The 22,752-nt window shown below is 41.9% G+C and overlaps 5 protein-coding genes and 1 pseudogene across 9 annotated transcripts; 1 reads left to right on the forward strand and 5 right to left on the reverse strand.

The window, feature by feature from the left end:
- Positions 1-28: 28 nt before the first annotated feature.
- On the reverse strand, positions 29-3,222 carry selenou1b (selenoprotein U1b). Its single transcript, XM_079476134.1, has 6 exons — positions 2,624-3,222; positions 2,337-2,489; positions 1,939-2,030; positions 1,277-1,417; positions 851-1,015; positions 29-759 (listed from the first exon to the last, which is right to left on the reverse strand). Coding segments are annotated over exons 1-6 (651 nt in total). The 5' UTR covers positions 2,625-3,222; the 3' UTR covers positions 29-660.
- Positions 3,223-4,161: 939 nt separating this feature from the next.
- On the reverse strand, positions 4,162-9,093 carry LOC306905488 (peroxiredoxin-like 2A; annotated as a pseudogene). The gene is made up of 5 exons (XR_013788347.1): positions 8,780-9,093; positions 8,292-8,383; positions 5,575-5,715; positions 5,297-5,461; positions 4,162-5,073 (listed from the first exon to the last, which is right to left on the reverse strand). The product of XR_013788347.1 is annotated as a peroxiredoxin-like 2A (transcript).
- On the reverse strand, positions 8,986-11,342 carry dydc2 (DPY30 domain containing 2). Of its 3 annotated transcripts, none has more exons than XM_079476132.1 (8): positions 11,109-11,342; positions 10,889-10,987; positions 10,727-10,795; positions 10,301-10,414; positions 10,159-10,221; positions 9,953-10,090; positions 9,799-9,876; positions 8,986-9,370 (listed from the first exon to the last, which is right to left on the reverse strand). In XM_079476132.1, the coding sequence occupies exons 1-8, from the start codon at positions 11,259-11,261 to the stop codon at positions 9,350-9,352; spliced, it is 735 nt and encodes a 244-aa protein (XP_079332258.1). In that variant the 5' UTR covers positions 11,262-11,342; the 3' UTR covers positions 8,986-9,349. The 3 variants fall into 3 exon arrangements, with proteins under 3 accessions (XP_079332258.1, XP_079332256.1, XP_079332257.1); XM_079476130.1 differs by having other exon boundaries at positions 9,196-9,370; positions 9,711-9,876; positions 11,109-11,280; XM_079476131.1 differs by having other exon boundaries at positions 9,197-9,674.
- Positions 11,343-11,849: 507 nt separating this feature from the next.
- LOC306905854 (transmembrane protein 150A) lies at positions 11,850-15,101 on the reverse strand (the record flags this gene model as incomplete). The annotated part of the gene is given in 8 exon segments (XM_079476797.1): positions 11,850-12,010; positions 12,112-12,289; positions 12,419-12,569; positions 14,282-14,326; positions 14,429-14,515; positions 14,690-14,718; positions 14,722-14,737; positions 15,037-15,101. Coding segments are annotated over 8 exon segments (732 nt in total).
- A 540-nt stretch (positions 15,102-15,641) lies between these two features.
- Positions 15,642-19,136, reverse strand: LOC306905890 (very long chain fatty acid elongase 6). 2 transcript variants are annotated; one of them, XM_079476853.1, is made up of 5 exons: positions 18,759-19,090; positions 18,487-18,657; positions 17,727-17,858; positions 16,863-17,014; positions 15,642-16,729 (listed from the first exon to the last, which is right to left on the reverse strand). In XM_079476853.1, the coding sequence occupies exons 2-5, from the start codon at positions 18,564-18,566 to the stop codon at positions 16,290-16,292; spliced, it is 804 nt and encodes a 267-aa protein (XP_079332979.1). In that variant the 5' UTR covers positions 18,567-18,657; positions 18,759-19,090; the 3' UTR covers positions 15,642-16,289. The 2 variants fall into 2 exon arrangements, with proteins under 2 accessions (XP_079332979.1, XP_079332978.1); XM_079476852.1 differs by having other exon boundaries at positions 18,487-19,136.
- On the forward strand, positions 19,101-22,645 carry uros (uroporphyrinogen III synthase). Its single transcript, XM_079476854.1, has 10 exons — positions 19,101-19,208; positions 19,374-19,515; positions 19,644-19,727; positions 19,824-19,914; positions 20,678-20,749; positions 21,357-21,431; positions 21,533-21,616; positions 21,707-21,792; positions 21,866-21,964; positions 22,099-22,645. The coding sequence occupies exons 2-10, from the start codon at positions 19,441-19,443 to the stop codon at positions 22,237-22,239; spliced, it is 807 nt and encodes a 268-aa protein (XP_079332980.1). The 5' UTR covers positions 19,101-19,208; positions 19,374-19,440; the 3' UTR covers positions 22,240-22,645.
- The last annotated feature ends 107 nt before the right edge of the window (positions 22,646-22,752 follow it).

The following is a 22,752-nucleotide window of genomic DNA, read 5'->3' on the forward strand; positions in this document are numbered from 1 at the left end:
ATATTAAAAGGCAAAACGAATGTCATTTGATTTAGATGATTTATTTAACACAATATCAATTTTGACAGAAGATTGTAAAGAGAAGTTAAAGAACATATTTATTTCCGAATTTAAATCCTGAAAAGTGTAATTAGATTTTTCGTGATGAATATTTTTGTCAGACAGGATATGAGGGATGTGATGTTTACTAAACCTCCAGCAAAACAACAACATCATAAAACATTTAACATCTCAACACAAACACCCGATTTAACGTATGCAACACAAAATACTCTGAGTATAGAGATTGAGATGTCATGGTTGAATTATATTGTGTAATACAATAGTCAGAATATATCTAAACAATGGAAATAACGCTATGTTGTGTTAAAATGATGTTATAGGCATTTTGAATGCATGTGTGTGTGTGTGTGTGTGTGTGTGTGTGTGTGTCAGCAGTATGAAGTGTCAATCATCAAAACTGTCCCATCATCACAGTTTAGGGTCAGTTTGTCATACAGACACCCTCAGACCACACACACACACACACACACACACACACACACACACGCACACACGTCACCAAAGTTGATTTCTTAGCTGAAGGTTATTGTGGACTGAAGTTTGTGTTTATTGTGGACTGAAGTTTGTGTTTATTGTGGACTGAAGTTTGTGTTTGATTTAATTCTCTTTTGTCTGAATCCTGTTGACAGCCTCCAGGACTTGTGAGAGATCTGCTTTATCTCCAAACTCTTTCTCCTGATGCTCGTACAGAATTCCCTAAACACACACACAGATGTCATTTATATCTGAAATATATTTGTATGTTTAATAATAAATAATGTTTTATAAAGTTGTTGGAGTACATTACCTGATTCTCTGGTCCAATCACATACAGGCCTCCTAAAATGAAACCCTCCCCCTTCTTGTTACCATGGTAACCTTTCCTCCACACCTGAAGGAGGTTCTTCCACACCCCAAGACGAGCGATCGCCAAACATCTCATCGTCCTCTGCTCAGGGCCATAGAAACATTTCTGTAACAGTGCACAAATATATTACTGCATGTATCTACATCACATTTTAATCCATAAAGTCCATAAAGGACACATTACTTCTTACAGCTTGTATAATACAGCACAATAGTTTTGGGAAATTAAAAGACATTGACAGTTTCCAACATTAAGAGGTTTAAAAGTAAGCAGATATATTTTCAATATTCAATTCATGATTTTCTCAATGCATTAAATACTGACTTCATGAGCTTGTTTCTCAAGTTAAACCTTCTGACGAGTTACCTTCTCATCCAGAAAGATTTCTCCATGAAAGTATTGTCTGAAGTCTCGGATCTCTGTGCCGATGTTCTCTTTCACTACAGCGTACAGAGAAACTCCACTGTCATCTAACTGACCCTTCAGAGAGGAGAGCTCACACGCCTCCTGACAACACACACACACACGCACACGCACACACACGCGCGCACACACACACACACACACACACACACACACACACACACACACACACACAGACTCAGTTAGTGCTCCATGATGGCTGTAAAATGTTTCTGAATGACACTGAAAAACACACACGTAAACACACGCACACACACACACACACATACACACACACAGACACACACACACACACACACACACACACACACACACAGACTCAGTTAGTGCTCCATGATGGCTGTAAAATGTTTCTGAATGACACTGAAAAACACACACGTAAACACACGCACACACACACACACACATACACACACACACACACACATACACACACACACACACACACACACACACATACACACAGACTCAGTTAGTGCTCCATGATGGCTGTAAAATGTTTCTGAATGACACTGAAACACACACACGTAAACACACACACACACACACACACACACACACACACAAACATACACACAAACATACACACAAACGTTCACACACACTTCTCTGCACAAAGATCATCCTGGACGTCGAACAGCCATGATAACAGCTCCTGTTTTCTCCCACAAACACACGGCTTTAAGCTTCGCCTCATCTGCTCAAAGACACAAACACAGATGATGTTGAAGTATTTCAATCATTTTAGAGTTCATAAGAGACTTTTTAAAAGTTTCAGATAGAAACACACCGACTGATCAAATCTACAGACTGGCACAGACTTTCTGCAACAAGTCCAGACTGAAAATCTGAGCAAAAGTCTTGTAGTGTATTTTAGCCTTAAAGCTGCTCAAATATACTTCACTATGCCAACATTGTTTCATTTGTTCTTGTGCTTTTGTGGATGTTTTTGACAGACTGACCTGATGATTTAAAGTGATCTTCTCTGTATAAAGTGTCTCACCTGCAGTGGTGGATGTGAGATCGGCGCTGGCCAGCGTGTCTAAAGACGTCTGCACAGGTTTGCTTAAGAAGAGATTTGTGTTGGCCAACAGCACGTAAGCCACCAGAAAACACAATCCCGCAAAGCACAAACCCACAACATCCTGAGAAAACACTGACAGACAGCCAGATATATATTAAACCTTCAATATATTCTACCGCAGATACAGACACTGAGTTTATGATAAACACAAATTAAACTGTGACAAAGATGAAGTCTTAGCTTAAAAGAGAATCAAATATACTCACTGTCTACTGGAGATGATTCAGTGTGGTTTGTGTTTCTAAGTCATTTGATGAACTTTCTCACAGCTCCTATTAAAACATGTCTCAAGAGAATCATTTGCATTAAAAAATCATTAACCAATCAGAAGAGAGAACAGTGAAACATCAGGACGCCCTGACCTCTGTACTGACCGTGACCAACCCATAAATCACCAGCACAAACACTGATGATGTGTGTTTATAGCCGTGATAAAGAACTTTCACCTCTCATGAGTCAAACGCAGACAAATAAATAAATAAACAGACACATCCAGTTCAGTTCAGTATTATTCATATAGCACTTTTCATAATGTTTCATCGTTTCAACGCAGCTTTACAGGAAGAAAGAGAAAAATAAACAAAAGTTAGTATTAATATTAAAATAACAAGGGTCCACCTTTGCTCTTGGTTGTTGATGGAGATGATCAGTCAGTCCTCAGGATCTCATGAGGATGACACATGACGATCAGCTGGTGTTGGTGTAATGTGTAGTTTCCTCTGGACGGGCGCCCTAATGGTCAGTCAGTCCTCAGGCTCTCACAGGAGGATGACACCACTTGAGCCGGCATCATCTGTGGTGACCTCTGGAGGAGGGCAGCGAGAGAATAAATCTCCTGTTCATTTACTTCTAAACAAGAGATAATACTGCTGTTTGCTTCGCTGAAAAGATGTGTTTTAATTCTGCATTCTGAACTGTTTGTTTACTGCTGATGCAGGACAACCACTGAGTAGAATAATCAAGTCTTGAAGTGAACTAGTGTTTCTGCATCAGAAATATACAGAATATTCTTCAGTTTGGCATGTTTCTAAGACTGTAGAAGGCTGTTTTTGAGATGTTTGAGATGTGGTTTTCAGAAGACAGGTCGCTGTCTAATGTAACGTGAGGTAACAGTGCATCCTTCTGTTCTGTAATATTCTGCTTTCAGGTATTTGGTCTGATAAGTAATATCTCTGTCTTATCTGAATTCAGCAGAAGACAATGACTAGTCATCCAATGTTTTAGTTTTCTGAACGCACTCTTCCAGTTTTGTTAGTTTTTGTCCGGTCTAGATGAAATGTATATCTGAGTATCATCTGCATAGATATGAAAACTAATTCCATGTCTTCTAAAAATGTTACCTAGGGGCAGCATGTACTGTATATAGAGAATAGTGAGGCTCCTAAAACCGATCCTTGAGGTAATCCATAGTTTACTGGCATTTGAATTGATGATTCCCCATTTAAATGAACAAACGGATATCGGTCTGATAAATATGATCTAAACCACTGTAAGACCACTATAATCCTTAAGCGATCTAGCAGTATGGCATGTCCTATGGTATCAAATGCGGCACTAAGATCAAGTAAAACTAGTAAAAACAGCTTTGTTCTGATGCTAGGAGTAGGTCAGTTGTCATTTTAACAAGTGTTGTTTCCATGCTAAGATGTGGCCTAAAGCCTGACTGAACTTTTCGTGTAGGCCGTTTACACATCTGTGTCACGATCGTGGTAGTGGAAGAACCCAATTGCAAGGCAGCGGAGATGAAGGGGTTAACGAACAGACTTTAATAATAAAACAGGAACAAAACATAAACACCCTCGATGGGGAAAACACTATTAAACAAGACACCAACTGAAAACCAAACAAGACCAGCAAACACTCAATAGACTATCATGAACCATGAACACTCCAACAGAGCAGGACACAAGAATATGTACAACCAAAGAGCACAAGACAATAGACAAGAGGGTATTATATAGGGAGACTAACAAAGGGGATAACGATGGGCAGGTGTGGGTAATGCGACACAGGAGGAGAGCAATACTAGAAACGAGAGGGGCAGGGCCAAATGACGAGACAGGAGAGAACGCATATTATGTCCTGATTGAACATAATATGATCCTCTCCACATAAAACACGTGGGTCTGTCATGATTCTGCCCCTAGACCAGAAAATCAAGACAAGAGCAGGCAGAATCATGACAATCTGAGAATGTGCATTACAACTACAGATTTCAGATAAAATGACACACAAATGTATGGTTTTCCCATGACTCTGTTTTTATTGTTGATGATTTGTGTGCGTGTGCGTGTGCGTGTGCGTGTGCGTGTGCGTGTGCGTGTGCGTGTGCGTGTGCGTGTGCGTGTGAGAAACATCAAGACTGCTACTTCATTTAGAGTTTAAAGTCAGTCCGTCATCAACCACAAACACACCCACGCACACGAACACACACACACACACACACACTAACATGTGTGCTGAAATAATATAACACATGTCTTAAGTCTTTATAATGTCTCTGACTCTTTTCATGGTCTTCCTTTCATGTTATGTTACATGACTGCTGTTAATCCAGAAACACACATTCTGTTTTTATCTTTTTAACAGCTTCAATAACATCACATTTGTTTATTTTATCTCCAAACTCCATCTCTCTGTGCTCCAGCAAGATTCCCTGTAGAAAAAACAAACAAATACAATTAAATAGAGTATTTATTTACGTTTACCGCGAAATCTACTGCCATATTTAGTAGTAAGAGATATACAGTATATATATATAGGGGAATCAATCTCATTCTACTTGCTGGGATACTGTTATTTGAGTGTTGTTTACAGTCATTTGAGGATTTGGTTTTTAGGGAATATCCTGAAGAATAATCACTAGTAAGTGAGTCTACCTGTTGACGTGGGCCGATGACGTATACAGCACCCAAGACGAACCCTTCACCCCACACGTTACCCCAGGAACCATTCTGAAACGCTCTCCAGCTGTTCCTCCAGACACCGGCACGCAGAAACCCAGAGAAACCCATCTTACGCTCTTGAGGCCCGTAAAATCCTCTCTGACCAAACACAACACGACAACACAACAACATGCCTGATGACCTTCTGAAATGTTTTAAAATGATGATTTTAATAGCTGCTGGTCAGATATCTTTCCTGTGATCCATTCTACCTTCTCATCCAGAAAGATTTCTCCATGAAAGTATTGTCTGAAGTCTCGGATCTCTGTGCCGATGTTCTCTTTCACTACAGCGTACAGAGAAACTCCACTGTCATCTAACTGACCCTTCAGAGAGGAGAGCTCACACGCCTCCTGACAACACACACACACACGCACACACACACACACACACGCACACGCACGCACGCACACACACACACGCACACACACGCACGCGTCGCACACGCACGCACACGCACACACACACACACACACACACACACACACGCACGCACACATGGACACATTCAACAAAAACATTCAATTTAATAATTGAAATAGGGTTAGTCTGTGTGTGTTTCTGTCCAACTGTCCATGTGTGTCTGTGCCCGCGTGTGTTTGTGTGTCCGTGTGTGTCAGACTGTCCGTGTGTGTCTGTGCCCGCGTGTGTTTGTGTGTCCGTGTGTGTCAGACTGTCCGTGTGTGTCTGTGCCCGCGTGTGTTTGTGTGTCCGTGTGTGTCAGACTGTCCGTGTGTGTTTGTGCCCGCGTGTGTTTGTGTGTCCGTGTGTGTCAGACTGTCCGTGTGTGTCTGTGCCCGCGTGTGTTTGTGTGTCCGTGTGTGTCAGACTGTCCGTGTGTGTTTGTGCCCGCGTGTGTTTGTGTGTCCGTGTGTGTCAGACTGTCCGTGTGTGTCTGTGCCCGCGTGTGTTTGTGTGTCCGTGTGTGTCAGACTGTCCGTGTGTGTCTGTGCCCGCGTGTGTTTGTGTGTCCGTGTGTGTCAGACTGTCCGTGTGTGTTTGTGCCCGCGTGTGTTTGTGTGTCCGTGTGTGTCAGACTGTCCGTGGGTGTCTGTGCCCGCGTGTGTTTGTGTGTCCGTGTGTGTCAGACTGTCCGTGTGTGTCTGTGCCCGCGTGTGTTTGTGTGTCCGTGTGTGTCAGACTGTCCGTGTGTGTTTGTGCCCGCGTGTGTTTGTGTGTCCGTGTGTGTCAGACTGTCCGTGTGTGTCTGTGCCCGCGTGTGTTTGTGTGTCCGTGTGTGTCAGACTGTCCGTGTGTGTCTGTGCCCGCGTGTGTTTGTGTGTCCGTGTGTGTCAGACTGTCCGTGTGTGTTTGTGCCCGCGTGTGTTTGTGTGTCCGTGTGTGTCAGACTGTCCGTGTGTGTTTGTGCCCGCGTGTGTTTGTGTGTCCGTGTGTGTCAGACTGTCCGTGTGTGTCTGTGCCCGCGTGTGTTTGTGTGTCCGTGTGTGTCAGACTGTCCGTGTGTGTTTGTGCCCGCGTGTGTTTGTGTGTCCGTGTGTGTCAGACTGTCCGTGTGTGTTTGTGCCCGCGTGTGTTTGTGTGTCCGTGTGTGTCAGACTGTCCGTGTGTGTCTGTGCCCGCGTGTGTTTGTGTGTCCGTGTGTGTCAGACTGTCCGTGTGTGTCTGTGCCCGCGTGTGTTTGTGTGTCCGTGTGTGTCAGACTGTCCGTGTGTGTCTGTGCCCGCGTGTGTTTGTGTGTCCGTGTGTGTCAGACTGTCCGTGTGTGTTTGTGCCCGCGTGTGTTTGTGTGTCCGTGTGTGTCAGACTGTCCGTGTGTGTCTGTGCCCGCGTGTGTTTGTGTGTCCGTGTGTGTCAGACTGTCCGTGTGTGTCTGTGCCCGCGTGTGTTTGTGTGTCCGTGTGTGTCAGACTGTCCGTGTGTGTCTGTGCCCGCGTGTGTTTGTGTGTCCGTGTGTGTCAGACTGTCCGTGTGTGTCTGTGCCCGCGTGTGTTTGTGTGTCCGTGTGTGTCAGACTGTCCGTGTGTGTTTGTGCCCGCGTGTGTTTGTGTGTCCGTGTGTGTCAGACTGTCCGTGTGTGTCTGTGCCCGCGTGTGTTTGTGTGTCCGTGTGTGTCAGACTGTCCGTGTGTGTTTGTGCCCGCGTGTGTTTGTGTGTCCGTGTGTGTCAGACTGTCCGTGTGTGTTTGTGCCCGCGTGTGTTTGTGTGTCCGTGTGTGTCAGACTGTCCGTGTGTGTCTGTGCCCGCGTGTGTTTGTGTGTCCGTGTGTGTCAGACTGTCCGTGTGTGTCTGTGCCCGCGTGTGTTTGTGTGTCCGTGTGTGTCAGACTGTCCGTGTGTGTCTGTGCCCGCGTGTGTTTGTGTGTCCGTGTGTGTCCAACTGTCCGTGTGTGTCTGTGCCCGCGTGTGTTTGTGTGTCCGTGTGTGTCAGACTGTCCGTGTGTGTCTGTGCCCGCGTGTGTTTGTGTGTCCGTGTGTGTCAGACTGTCCGTGTGTGTTTGTGCCCGCGTGTGTTTGTGTGTCCGTGTGTGTCAGACTGTCCGTGTGTGTCTGTGCCCGCGTGTGTTTGTGTGTCCGTGTGTGTCAGACTGTCCGTGTGTGTCTGTGCCCGCGTGTGTTTGTGTGTCCGTGTGTGTCAGACTGTCCGTGTGTTTGTGCCCGCGTGTGTTTGTGTGTCCGTGTGTGTCAGACTGTCCGTGTGTGTTTGTGCCCGCGTGTGTTTGTGTGTCCGTGTGTGTCAGACTGTCCGTGTGTGTCTGTGCCCGCGTGTGTTTGTGTGTCCGTGTGTGTCAGACTGTCCGTGTGTGTTTGTGCCCGCATGTGTTTGTGTGTCCGTGTGTGTCAGACTGTCCGTGTGTGTTTGTGCCCGCGTGTGTTTGTGTGTCCGTGTGTGTCAGACTGTCCGTGTGTGTTTGTGCCCGCGTGTGTTTGTGTGTCCGTGTGTGTCAGACTGTCCGTGTGTGTTTGTGTACCTCTCTGCAGAGAAATCATCCAGGTCTCCTGACAGCCATGATCACAGCTCCTGAACTTTCCCACAGTTCTCTGGCCTTAAACAAACGGTCAACTGTACACAAGGGGAACAAATTCACTTTCACACACACAACTCTCACATACAGACCAAAAAACACGCCGTCATTTCTCAAGAATGTGTTTCAGTCTTTCTGACGGTTACAGCGAAGAGTGAAGTTCTTGAGATATATAAATGTTTTCTAACCCACAGAATGCAGACAAATCCTGTCTTTTTTCACGATCCTACTCTTGATTTACTATAAAAAAGACACATTTCATTGTTTTACAAACTTTCCTGAAAGAAATCTGTGAAAACATCAAACTTGAACATATGAACAATATGACTGATAGTGATGTTAGTTGAGAGATCACACACAATCTCATACAGTCACATTGACTTATTTAAGGTGATATTTGCAGTAGTCTTTGGGGTGAGAGTCAAGTCACTCACCTCCGTGCAGAGATTTCAATTCAGTTTCACTCAAATGAGAGAGTGTTGCACACACAGGTTGTGTGAGAAACATCTCTGTGAAAGATCTCAACGCCTCGATGAACACCAAACCTGAAGAGCTCACGACCCGGGTCACAAGCTCCATAACTCACAACAACCTCAGACGCACACAAACAGCCAAAGAGATCTGAGTATCAAAGATCTGATCACCTACAGCCAAAGAGATCTTAGCGTCTCTAAAGCTAAAGACTCCAGACACTCCTGCTGTTCTTATAACACACAGTCTTACACAAGCGTGTGTGTGTGTGTGTGTGGTTTATATGGAGATTAACGGGTCACAATGTTGGTGTTGATCCAGCGCTGCTGTTACACAAGAGTCTGAATACACAGAAACATTCAGTCTTCACACACGTGTTTCTCACAGAACTCACATGTTTATTGTAAACGAGTGTTTTCTGGAAGAGGATTTGTGAGATCAGATAATGTCATACAAAATATTTATTATGAACAGTAACAGAAACACATAACAGATGTGAGGTATATGTGCGTGATGATGGTTTGAAGTGATCTTCACGTTCTCTTCTCTTCCTCCTGTACACAAAAACACACAACACATGTTTGAGGAGGGATTTCTCTGTAAGCTGCTCTTCGTTAAATGTCAAAATAATGAACAGCAAACAATTTCTGGTGGAGATATATGTGACCCTGTGTGTAATCCATCAGCAGCAGACATGTTTTTACTCAAATCAGTATTAGAGAGATCAAGGTTTTATTTTCACAGAATGTTCTTTACATTACGTAGGACGAACTTATATAGAAAACAACAAATGAAGTAATTATTTGATCTGGGTTTTCACAGGCAGGGTCACATGGTGTAATGTACTCCACAAAATATCTGAAAGAAATGAAAGACTGATTTATAGAAATACACCAAAAGTTATTTCTCATCCACAGGTCTGAATTTGTGATTCTTTGAGTTATTGGACAACGCTGCTGATGTCACAGATCTGAATCTTCACCTCTCGTTCGACACGTTGAGCTGAATCCTCAGGTGTGACTGTGTCATCCTCATCTCCAGCCTCACTTCTGTCTGTTTCCTGTGAGGAGTGACATCATCATTACATCAGTCATGAAAGTGTGTCATCAGCAGTTTCACAACAGAAAAACACTGACCGGATTCATCCGTGTATCCTCTGACTGAAGATCCTGTGTGTCTGTCTGTCTCTCATCTGAACCTTCATCTGTTTTCTCTTCTTGAGCTTCATTCCCTTGAACGGGATTCACTTCAGATGCGTCCGCTTCACTTTCACCCTTCACATGAGGATACAGACTGATAATATTGTTTTTATATGATTGACAGGTTAAGACATTTACAGTACCTGTGGATCCTTCAGGATCACAGAGGTCTGTTCCACATGATCTGCGTCATCCTCATGAACCTCCTTACAGAAAATAAAGATGATTTTAATTCAGTTACCCAGCGTAGAGAGAGAGCATCTGTAGATGTGATGTGATGCTGACCTGTTCTGCTGCACTGGTGTCACCCATCACATCTGAGCGCTCGGTCACTTCATTCACTTCCTCCATCTGTGGAGCTGTGGACGTATGATCTTCAGGAGCGCTTTCTGTCGTGATCTGTTAAGACATGTGTACACACATCATTAGATTAGATTCAACTTTATTGTCATTACACATATACAAGTACAGTGTAACGAAATGTAGTTTAGGTCTAACCAGAAGTGACATTAGCAAGTGCAGGATATACAGTGAATAAATACAGAATACAATATTAGTAAAATATTATACAGTGGGCATGGACTATGAAAATGTGACAGTATGATCATCATCTCACTGTGAGTGTGTGTGTGTGTGTGTGTGTGTGTGTGTGTGTTGAACAGAGGAATGAGATGAAATGAGCAGATGTTGACCAGGTGAAATGACACAAACCTGCTCGTCTCGCTCATGAGCTTCAGACGGATCTCTGCTGGACCTCACGGGTTCAGACTCTTCTGTAAGCTTTCAGATCAAAGAAACATTAGAAATGACGAATAAAGATTAAAAGTGCTTAAAGAAACTATTTCACTGTGATTCCGGTTTTCTTTGACATACAGCTCTGTTCCTCTGTTCCTCCTGCAGGACCTTCTGATGGACTGATTCCTCTCGGACTCGACGCTTCTCATCCTCTAACTGTGTCTGATAGGTGGATCTCTAATTCAAATATATATGTCAGAAATGTATCTCAGTAAACTGAAAGAACTTCACATCCTTTACATTATTTTTATCATGCTATGGTATCTAGTATTACAGTCGCGTGTGATTGTGTGTATACCTGCTGCATGACGTCATTGTTGAGTTTGTATTTGTGGATCCAGTGCGCGAGGAATTCAACGGGATCCAGTGGTCTCTGTTCAGTGATTTCAGTCAAACCCTCCGCGAGACATCGACCCAAACTCTTCCTCACATACTCGGAATCCATCACCATCAAACACACTCACTACTGTGTCACATACACAAATATTCTGTGTTTTATAGTCTCTATGGTAACGGCGCACCTGTGACGCGCTTCCGGCGGCTTCACTCAAACAGTAATATTGGTTCCGCTGATCGATTTAAAGCGATGTGGAGTTTTGCAGTTTTTAATGATGACAGAAAAAAGAAATGTATTTCAGTTTATTCTAGTATAGGACTCTACGTATAAATAACTCTGTACATATGTGCTTAATGTTTCTTATCACAGTCTAGAAAAATGACACAACTCATGGAAAAAATGGTGTTATGTGTTTTATAAAACGTTATTATGTTAGAAACAACATGGTAACAAAACAACAGGAGGACACAACGGAAATCAGATGAATCACAGACTCATCAGGCATTTCAGTATCACAACAGATGAAATAAAAGAGAAATGTAATGTGACAGCTGCCAAAACCTGAATGAGTACATTGAAACGCACAGTGTAGTATAAAAAGTATTTTTCTGAAAACATCCCGTGCACTTGTATCTACTTCTGGTTTAAAAAACATTTTATTTCCAAAAAGAACACGTCAAATGCTTGTCTTTCCTCAGAGGATCAGTGTTTTCTCAGCACACAGAAAAGAGTTTCTGCAGATATACAGCTGAACTCATGTGAGAATGAGCCGTAAAAGAGCAGAACAACGATGGCAAACAACCACTCCAACACTGCAGATCCATGCTGAAGAACAAAACTCTCCTGAATAAAAAACACACCACCTACAGGACAAACGTTAAGGACTAAACCCTCCCAACACTCAGACGTGACTGTATGAAGCTCAGATGAGATGCTGAACACACACACACACAGTGAAGGATACTGAGGATGATGGAGGTCAAGGCCAGTGTGGTGAGCAGTAGTCTCAGATGAGCTGTGTTCATGTCTCTGTGTGTCTCGGCCGTGCGGTATGATAGCAGCGTCTGCACACACACAAACAGCAGACTGGCTGGAAAACACAGAGCTGCTCCCACATAATGAACAACTTTAGCATGATCCACCTGCACTAAAAAAACACAACAACAACAACACACAGTCTGAGAACACTAACACGACATGATCAGTTCATCCAGACAGAGCAACACATGTGTTACTGAAAGAGATACGTCATGATGTCTCACTTTTCTTACCTGGAAGTTTCCTACGATCATCAGTCCAGCAGCACAAAGCCATCCAGCACAAAGACCCTCCATATTCAACACACAGTTACTCTGCTTCTGAATCACCTGTGCGTAACGCAGCACACCAATCACAAGCACAGAAACACAACAATCACTATCACTGAAACACAACAATCACAAGCACTGAAACACAACAATCACTGAAACACAACAATCACAATCACTGAAACACAACAATCACAAGCACTGAAACACAACAATCACTGAAACACAACAATCACTGAAACACAACAATCACTGAAACACAACAATCACAATCACTGAAACACAACAATCACTGAAACACAACAATCACAATCACTGAAACACAACAATCACTGAAACACAACAATCACTGAAACACAACAATCACTGAAACACAACAATCACTGAAACACAACAATCACTGAAACACAACAATCACTGAAACACAACAATCACTGAAACACAATAATCACGATCACTGAAACACAACAATCACAATCACTGAAACACAACAATCACAATCACTGAAACACAACAATCACAAGCACTGAAACACAACAATCACTGAAACACAACAATCACAATCACTGAAACACAACAATCACAATCACTGAAACACAACAATCACTGAAAGACAACAATCACAATCACTGAAACACAACAATCACTGAAACACAACAATCACTGAAACACAACAATCACTGAAACACAACAATCACTGAAACACAACAATCACTGAAACACAACAATCACTGAAACACAACAATCACAATCACCGAAACACAACAATCACTGAAACACAACAATCACAATCACTGAAACACAACAATCGCTGAAACACAACAATCACTGAAACACAACAATCACAATCACTGAAACACAACAATCACTGAAACACAACAATCACTGAAACACAACAATCACTGAAACACAACAATCACTGAAACACAATAATCACAATCACTGAAACACAACAATCACAATCACTGAAACACAACAATCACAATCACTGAAACACAACAATCACAAGCACTGAAACACAACAATCACTGAAACACAACAATCACAATCACTGAAACACAACAATCACAATCACTGAAACACAACAATCACTGAAAGACAACAATCACAATCACTGAAACACAACAATCACTGAAACACAACAATCACTGAAACACAACAATCACTGAAACACAACAATCACTGAAACACAACAATCACAATCACCGAAACACAACAATCACAATCACCGAAACACAACAATCACTGAAACACAACAATCACAATCACTGAAACACAACAATCGCTGAAACACAACAATCACTGAAACACAACATTCACAATCACTGAAACACAACAATCACTGAAACACAACAATCACAATCACTGAAACACAACAATCACTGAAACACAACAATCACAATCACTGAAACACAACAATCACAATCACTGAAACACAACAATCACTGAAACACAACAATCACTGAAACACAACAATCACAATCACTGAAACACAACAATCACTGAAACACAACAATCACTGAAACACAACAATCACTGAAACACAACAATCACAAGCACTGAAACACAACAATCACTGAAACACAACAATCACAATCACTGAAACACAACAATCACTGAAACACAACAATCACTGAAACACAACAATCACAAGCACTGAAACACAACAATCACTGAAACACAACAATCACTGAAACACAACAATCACTGAAACACAACAATCACTGAAACACAACACAAAATTCAATAGAAGTCGTTTCCTCAGGTGTGTGTGTGTATGTGTTGAGAAATCAGTTTCATTCACCCATGAATGATAAAGCCGTACACAGCAGACTGAACCAGCAGCTCTCTGGAGGAACACCGCCACATTTACTGCACACACATACAAAATCACACACACACATAGTTGGTTTAGCAGAATTTAAACTTCTATTTGTGAGCTATGGGTCTTTTTGTGTGTTGTGTTGTGTGTACCTGATGAGTGGGATGTTGTCGAGTGTGCAGCACAGGTCAGAAGTGCTCTGAAGGGTTAAAGGACTCTGACATGTTGAGTTATAAACCCTGTGGATGACAGATCATGAACACAAACACACTTTCACACTTCACACTGATCAATCACAACAGATCAAATGAGTCAACACAACACAACACAACAGCGATTGATCTCATCAAGTGTTGTGATGATTCTATTGATATGTGATGATATCAATCATGTGAGGAAGCTCAAATATTCACCAGTTATTGACCGGACACACGTGTTGATTCTACAGAGCCATCGCATATCTGTCAATACAACAGTAAAACATAATCACAAACATTTTACTCAGAAAATATCTGAACACAACTTAAACACTCAATCTCAAAAAAACATTCACACAATTCTAGTAACAACAGTTTAGACACAGAACGTTCATAATTGTGTAATGATATATTATAACAATATTAAACACACACGTTTACACACTGTGACTGATGATGTGTGAAAGAATCCTTTACTTTCTATAGTTTGAGGTGTACAGTAAAACTGATCTCTACACACATCTCTAGATGATTTTTAAATCTAGAATGAAAGAAATACTCACACGATCCCGATAGCAGGCAGTGTGAAGACAGGCAGACTGATGGGGATCAAGAGACACAGAGACATTGTGACTGAAGCTCTGAATGAATCTCACTGACTGACTGCACATCATCATTCTACTGAAACACCTGCACAGACTATCACACAGACTCTCACACACACACAAACATAGGCCGCACTCGAGGGCGGCCACTCACACCCAGATCCATTGCCTTCGTCGCTTTGACCCGCCAGCCTGACAAGTGGGTCTGCATGCGGCGCCACCATGGCAGCAGAATCAGATGCTGCTTGTCGGAACTGGATTACCTATCCCTGTTGCAAGTCTTGTCTTTGATGTATTGTGTACATGTTTTTCTCCCCACCTTCCCCATGTTATGCTTTATCTTCTTCTAAAAATACATTTCGTTGCACTGTACTTGTATGTGTGTAATGACAATAAAATGAATCAAATCAAATCAAAATCAAATCAGTCTGATGCATCTGATCTAAGTTCAGTGTTAAAGCTCCTCCTCTTTATCAGACGTGCATTACACTTCAGAGAACAAGCGACACCTGCTGGAAGAACTGAAGACCTACACATCACACACACTGGTGCACTTATGATTTGAGTTTCTGTTGATATGAAGGGTTTATACTGAGCACCTGAGCATGATAACACACAGATCAGGCTTAAGAACAAGCTGCACAAGAGATCATGTTTATTAGGGATTTGTCAATGTTACACGAATAAGAAATGTGAACTGAAATCAAGACGTTTTATGAGATGGATGTATTTACACATGCGGGAGAATGTCTATGTAGAACAGAATGTGATGACTATCTCACCTGAACATTTCTACAGCACTGGCATTCAACCAGATGAACCCTGACTAGTGTATACCATGAAAATCTGAACTCACATGTCTTGTGATCATCAGACAGAAAGTAAACAGTGTTGTACAAAAACTATAATAAATCACAAGTAAGTGTCACACGACGATTCAGTTCTACAGTATCAAACTCTACACATCTGCATGACTGTCGCTCTCTTTTACTATTTAAAAATTATAAAACAAAACAGCAAATGTTATTACAGTGTTTGCCCTGAGTATTTTCACAAGTAATGATTAAAAAAACCTTACAATGCATGAACTTGTCCCTCCCAAACAGATAAAAACAATCAGATGCATTCATGTCATTTCTCGTTTGATGTGGTGATGATGTTTTTTCTCAGATCAGCAGCAGTGATTCACTCACACCGTTTCCTTTACGTTCTTACTCTCGTTTCTTTCGCATCTTGACGTCCGGCCCGGCAGCTCCCCTGATGTACGACTGATAGAAGAAGGAAGAGAAGAGCAGCAGGTAACTCAGATACATGAGAGATCCACACATGAGGTTGTTTTGGTTGGCCACGCAGTGGACATCATCTCTCCAGATGTACACAAGTCCCATCAAGCTGAAACCCACAATCATCTGCACAATCTGCAGCATTGTGATCAGAACGGCCACCGGCCTCGGCACGCGCAGACCGCCGGCTTTAGCTGCGTAATAACTGTACATGATGGCGTGAACGGTGTAATTCATAGACATGAACCAGCCGCCTCCGGCCACACGATCTCTGTATGAGTACCAGGTGTAGAGAAGAACTGTGATGTGATGATACCAGTGCAAGAAAATCAAACGCTGCTTGCGAAGAACAATGAACACAGTGTCACCTGCAGAAAGACAAAGCACATCATCACGTGTGTGTGTGTGTACTCTCTTATTCACTTCTGTCAGATCAATGACTTCTATGTGTTTAAAATGATTTTTTATGAATGCAGATGAGCGAGTGAAGACAGATCTTACCGAGCTCAGGGACTTTACTGAGGGTAAAAGCAAATGCCCAGAACTTGCTGACAGGGGCACCGAAGAACGCCGTGTCACACACAGACTGATGGAACCCGTCCGATGACAGAATATTGATCACGTACCAGCTCGTCCTCATGGCACCAATTACACTGATCAACAACAAAACAACAATTCATGAAAATGTCTGGTCAAAACGAGAAGATTTTTGGAAGCTCCGTCAGAAATTTGACAGATGTTGATGTCACAATCTGCTGCAGGTCAAGGGTTGTCTGGCTGTCCGTCACATGGATCCGATCACAGATCAATCACAGTCATGAATCTACTCATATCAATCTCTCACAACTAATAAGCTTTATCTATTGTTCATAAACATTTAATCAGTAACTTTGAATCAAAGTCACCAAGTGCAGCTGTGACACGTCAGATGAGAACTGGTCCTCCCAGCTGAGTCTGGTTTCTCCTGAGTTGTTTTTTTACCTTTATTTATCATTGGAGTTTGGGTTCCTCGCCCCCAGGAGACTGCATTTATTACATATTATTAGCTAGAATGATCTTGCTTGTTCTATAAACACCATGTGCTGTGCTGTGTTTTACCTTTTCTGTGCATTTCTTATTTTCTCCTGTAAAGCTGCTTTGGAACGATGCACATTGTGAAAAGCGCTAAATAAATAAATTGGATTGATTTGAACAATATCTGAGTGAATGTTCTGAATGTGTTCCGTGTATAGTTATATGCTCATCACCTGTTTATCTGATCAAACATCTAGAACACATTTTTCTCTCTGTTTATACTTGGAAAAAAACAAACACATGAGGGACAGAAACCTGTTGAGAGTAATCCACCATACACACGAGTCTCACCTGAATACGGCCAAACATAAAGACCAGAGCATGAGAGGAGTCCGCAGGTCACACTTCTGTCTGTCCTTCATGAAAACACTGCCAAAATAAATCCCAGCCGCATATGTGCCAGAAAACACAAACGCCAGTCCGCTGAAAACACACAAAACATCATTCATGAAAGAGAAACTCAAAGAGGTTGAAATCAAATCATGAAAATGTCTCGTTTCATGTTGACATCAACAGTATCATGTAAAAGCGTCTGAAACGAAAGGATTTTTGGAAGCTCTTTCAGAAACTTGACAGATGTTGATGTCACAATCTGCTGGAGGTCAAGGGTTGTCTGGCTGTCCGTCACATGAACCTGATCCGATCACAGATCAATTACAGTCATAAATCTGCTCATATAAATCTCTCATTAACTTGATATTCAGCATAAATGAAATTCACTACCATCATATCTTAATGATACTCTGTACTTTTGTCTGCTCGGCTTGAGAATGACCCTCACAACGCTAGACATTTTGGAAATAGAAAATATGAATGTACATAAATCATCTTTAAGTGTATTATGAGTTCATCATCTTGCTGTAGTTTCTACCTGTAGTTAAATATCATATCAGCGTGTGAGAAGTACATTTGTAAATATGTGTTTTTTAAATGCTACATATCTATTTCTAGCAGCAGACACCTGCAGCAATACAGACTCATTTCATTCATTGTGATAAAGTGTGTTTGTAATGTGCAGGTGTTTGTGATGGTCGTACACGTCAGGACTCACCAGTTCTCCTGAAACCATTCATTCGCCGCTCGGTCGTCAAACTGACGCTCGAAGTCAAACGCGTGAAGTGTTGCGTTCATGTTGGTCGAATCTCCGCCGGGACTGAAGCTGCCTGCGGGACAGTGAAGCGCTGTGATCACGGCGGCCCCGCCCTCCTGCTCCGACTGCGCACTATATGACATCAGAGTATCGCGAGAGCTGAGTGATCGCAATGCTCTCTCGCGATCATACGCCGATCGGTCTGCGCAGGTCTGTATAAAGTCGAAACTCACCAGACCTGTGTGAGACTGGGCGAAGTCACGGCAACGTTCCCGACCAATCACGATTAACCGGCTCATGCGGTTTACACAAGAACAGTTTACAAAAACGCGCAACAGAACTCACGTTGTATCTTTCCCCTTTACAACCCCAAAACAGAGATTATCATATTCAATCACACGAAGTCAAAATCGCATACCTGTACCTGGTGAAAACAAATACGACGGGCCAGAACCAACCACCGAAAAAAGAGAATGTTAAGAACCAAGATGTTTAGTACAATTATAACACAAAATGTATTTATGGTAAATAAAATGTAAATTTGTATTTATTACGAATTAAAGCTACTGGAAACGGAGTCTGCAGACTTTTATTATGAAGAGCGTAAGGAGGATACTCTTCCGGGATGTCGTGAGCGCGCATGCTGCTGTTATAGCTGCCAGCAGTAAATGCAGTCACTACAAGTGCGTGTTCGCGTCTCTTTAAACTGATATAAAATACATAATCCATCTTATGAAATCAAACACGTGTTTCTTATGACTCCTGCTGTTGTTTTGTGTGCTTATGTTCAGTGATGTGTGCTGCTGAGGGCTGTTATCAATGTTTCGCATGTTGTGTTTGTCTTATAGGCGTTACTGTGTGACAGGCAGATATGAGTTTGAGTGAAACGCTCACATGTCTTTATAAGAGCGTTACATGTGTCAAAGAATGAAAGTGCTACTTCTGAAAGAGCCTAGAGAAGCTGAACATGGACCAGACCCTTATATCAAGGTAATTCTACCTGCTGTAACAAAACAGTAGAGAAATAAACTGATAGAATTCAGCATGTGACATTGTATTATTGCAGATATTTGTATACATGCATTACAGCAGACTGAGATGTTGTTTATTGTTTTCAGGAACTGGCCTTATATGGTCACACAGCTGATTTAATTCCTGTGTTGTCTTTTACATTTGTGTCTGAGGATGAGCTCTCAGAACGAGTGAGTCCCGACATCTTTCTCAGTTTGTCTGGTTTTATTATTTCAAAACAACAATCGATGTTTGTTTATGTTTACATGTTGTTTTGCAAACATCAGCTCTTTCAGCCCGAGAGGTTTGGAGGTTTGATCTTCACCAGTCCACGAGCTGTAAAGGCTGTAAAGATGTGTTTAGAGAAACACAGACACCGTGAGTTTTGTCTCTGTGTTTGACCGTAGATGATGTTTTATTAACAAAGTTCAAGAGGAGCAGGTGCAGATAACTAGCCCGTCTGGCTTCCTATAACACATCTCACCAATCATCTTTTAGCCCCTACAAATAGTGAAGAACGCTCTAACCACTAGGTCACAGCTGACCCCCTCTACATTTTGCCACACCCCAACTTCTTACCATCAGCCTGTTTTTATATGCGCCATTCATCCATGTTAATAAAGACCAATGTTTACTGTCTAGATATAGGTCAGTAAAATTAACACCAATGCATTTTTTCATTACATGTGAATGATGTTATAGAACTGCTCTGTCAGTTTGACCACTAGGGTTCACTGTTTGAAAACTTGAAAATCAAATCTTCAACTTTTATATATATATATATATAGCGCTTTTTACAATTTTCATCGTTACAAAGCAGCTGTACATGGAAACATGTTAACTACAAGCAATACATTACATTTATAAAATAGAAATGGTATCCAGAGCAAAGTGAATAGATACACACTCATTCACACAAGACACACAAAATATACACTTTTATCATTTCCTTGAATAAAACTGAAAGGAATGTTTGTAAGTTGTTAGTGATGTATTTTAATGTTTCATCATTTAATGATACACACAGTATATGGCAGGTCTTCTTGTTTTAAATTCAGTATTAATGAATCCAGTGGATAATATACAAACATAAAGATGTTTTAATATAAAGAGATGTGATTTATTCCTGTTTATTTTGCAGAATGGGACACAGTGACAGACAAATGGAATTCTAAATCCATGTATGTGGTTGGAAAGACAACAGCATCTTTAGGTCTGTATCACTTCACAACACTGCAGTTCATACACATACACACACACAGAACCCACAACACAAACATCATGTTAGAATGCAGGACAACACACAATTCCAGCGATTATTAAAGAGTATTTGAATGTGAATGAAGCAACAAAATAATTCACACATCAGAATATTTTCAGGCAGGTGCTGTCACACTGGTGAGATTCACACACACCTGTTGATGACCTGGAAGTGTGTGTGTGTGTGTGTGTGTGTGTGTGTGTCTGGCGCACACCTGTGTAAGCAGGTTTTTAGTGTCTCTTAGTAAATGTCGTCACATCTGCTCGACACATTGAGCACCTGCGCAAATAGTCTCAGGTGTGTTTCCTTTTTCACACAGTCAATTGTCTTTGAACATTCACTTTTTTTTGTTTTATAAATGTAAAATCAGACTCAAAAATGCGCTCAGTTGTATTTTTTTAAAGATCTGTTGTTATCATCATGACATTCACACAGTCGGCAGTGTTCAGTAATGTCACCGGTTTGGTGTTTATATTTACAGATGATATTATGCTACTGTATATTTCACAGTGTATCTATGCATTAAACTGTACTGAACTGCAGTGTCTGTTATCTGCAGTTGTAGATTTGGGCCTGAAGCCTGTGGTTGAGGACACTGGTACTGCAGACGCTCTGTCTTCACTCATCATAGAAAGTAAGTTTTATTCTTATCATACTGACACACATGAACATTTGAGATATTTGAGTTTGTGCTGCTTTGACTCTCATGTTGATGTCTTGATGTGTAATACACAGGAGAAAGTTCTGATGTCCTGCCTCTGTTCTTCCCCTGTGGTTCCATCAAGCGTGAGGTTCTGCCAACGGCTCTCAAAGAGAACAGTGAGAGGATTCAGTCTCATTACATTGTCTTTGTTTATACCTCATCATCATCATCATCGATTGTTTGATGTTTGTGTGTTTCTCTGGCAGATGTTCCTCTGGACGCTCTGACTGTCTATCAAACATCTGAACATCCAGACCTGCAGAAGAACATCACAGATTATTTCTATCAGCAGGTTCACTTCTACCCTCATGTGTGTTGATTTTCTGTATCACAGTGTTGTGTTTCTGACACGTGTGTGTCTTCAGGGTGTTCCTGCGAGTGTGGTGTTCTTCAGTCCATCAGGTGTGAAGTTCTGTGTGGATTTGGTGAAAAGACTTGCCGGGGGTCAGCTGGAACAGATCAAGGTGTGACCGTGATGTATAGTGTTCTTTCACATTAAACTGTATCAACTGAACCACTCAACTGCATAGTTTGCAGATTGATCAGGAAACGTTAAAGCACTCATACCTTAGAAAATAACTTGTGTTGTGTTCTTAAGTTTGTGTCGATAGGACCGAGTACAGCAGACGCCCTGCGGTCTCACGGGCTCACGGTGAGCTGTTGTGCTGAGAAACCCACAGCTGAACACCTCGCCACCGCAATCTCACAGACCCTACAGACACCCACCCCTGACCTCTGACCCCTCCGGTCATGATGAGGACATGAAGATTGAACTGTCCGGCAATCTTACCAAAAAACGTTCAGCTCAGCCTGTTTTATCTTTATGATGGTTTATATTGTGACGTTATGTGTGTGTGTGTTACAGCGAGAGCTCCACCAGCTAATACTTAACTGTATGACAAATCTATGTCATATTTATTGTTGGAGTTAAGTTGAGTGTTTTGGGAGGTTGAATGTGTCTCCTGCACCTGAAATGTTATGTTTAATGTAAATTTAGATTCTCTGTAAGTGTGAATTTGAAATGATTAAATAAAGTTTGAGTTTAAATCCTTTCTTTCATGCATTCAAGGTTTTAAATTAAAAACTAACTTTCGATATACGTTTACATTTAAGAACATGTTTCACATCAACAAATGACACGTGCGTCACGCGCGCGCTCAGGTGTGAGTCGCGTGTCGGCGATGTAATCGTGTGAAGTTCCGCCCCATCCACGCGTGACACTATAAAGTGTGTGACGACGGTTTACACAGAC

This window comes from Barbatula barbatula (assembly GCF_947034865.1).
Source record: "Barbatula barbatula genome assembly, chromosome: 16".
Taxonomy (NCBI): Eukaryota; Metazoa; Chordata; class Actinopteri; order Cypriniformes; family Nemacheilidae; genus Barbatula; species Barbatula barbatula.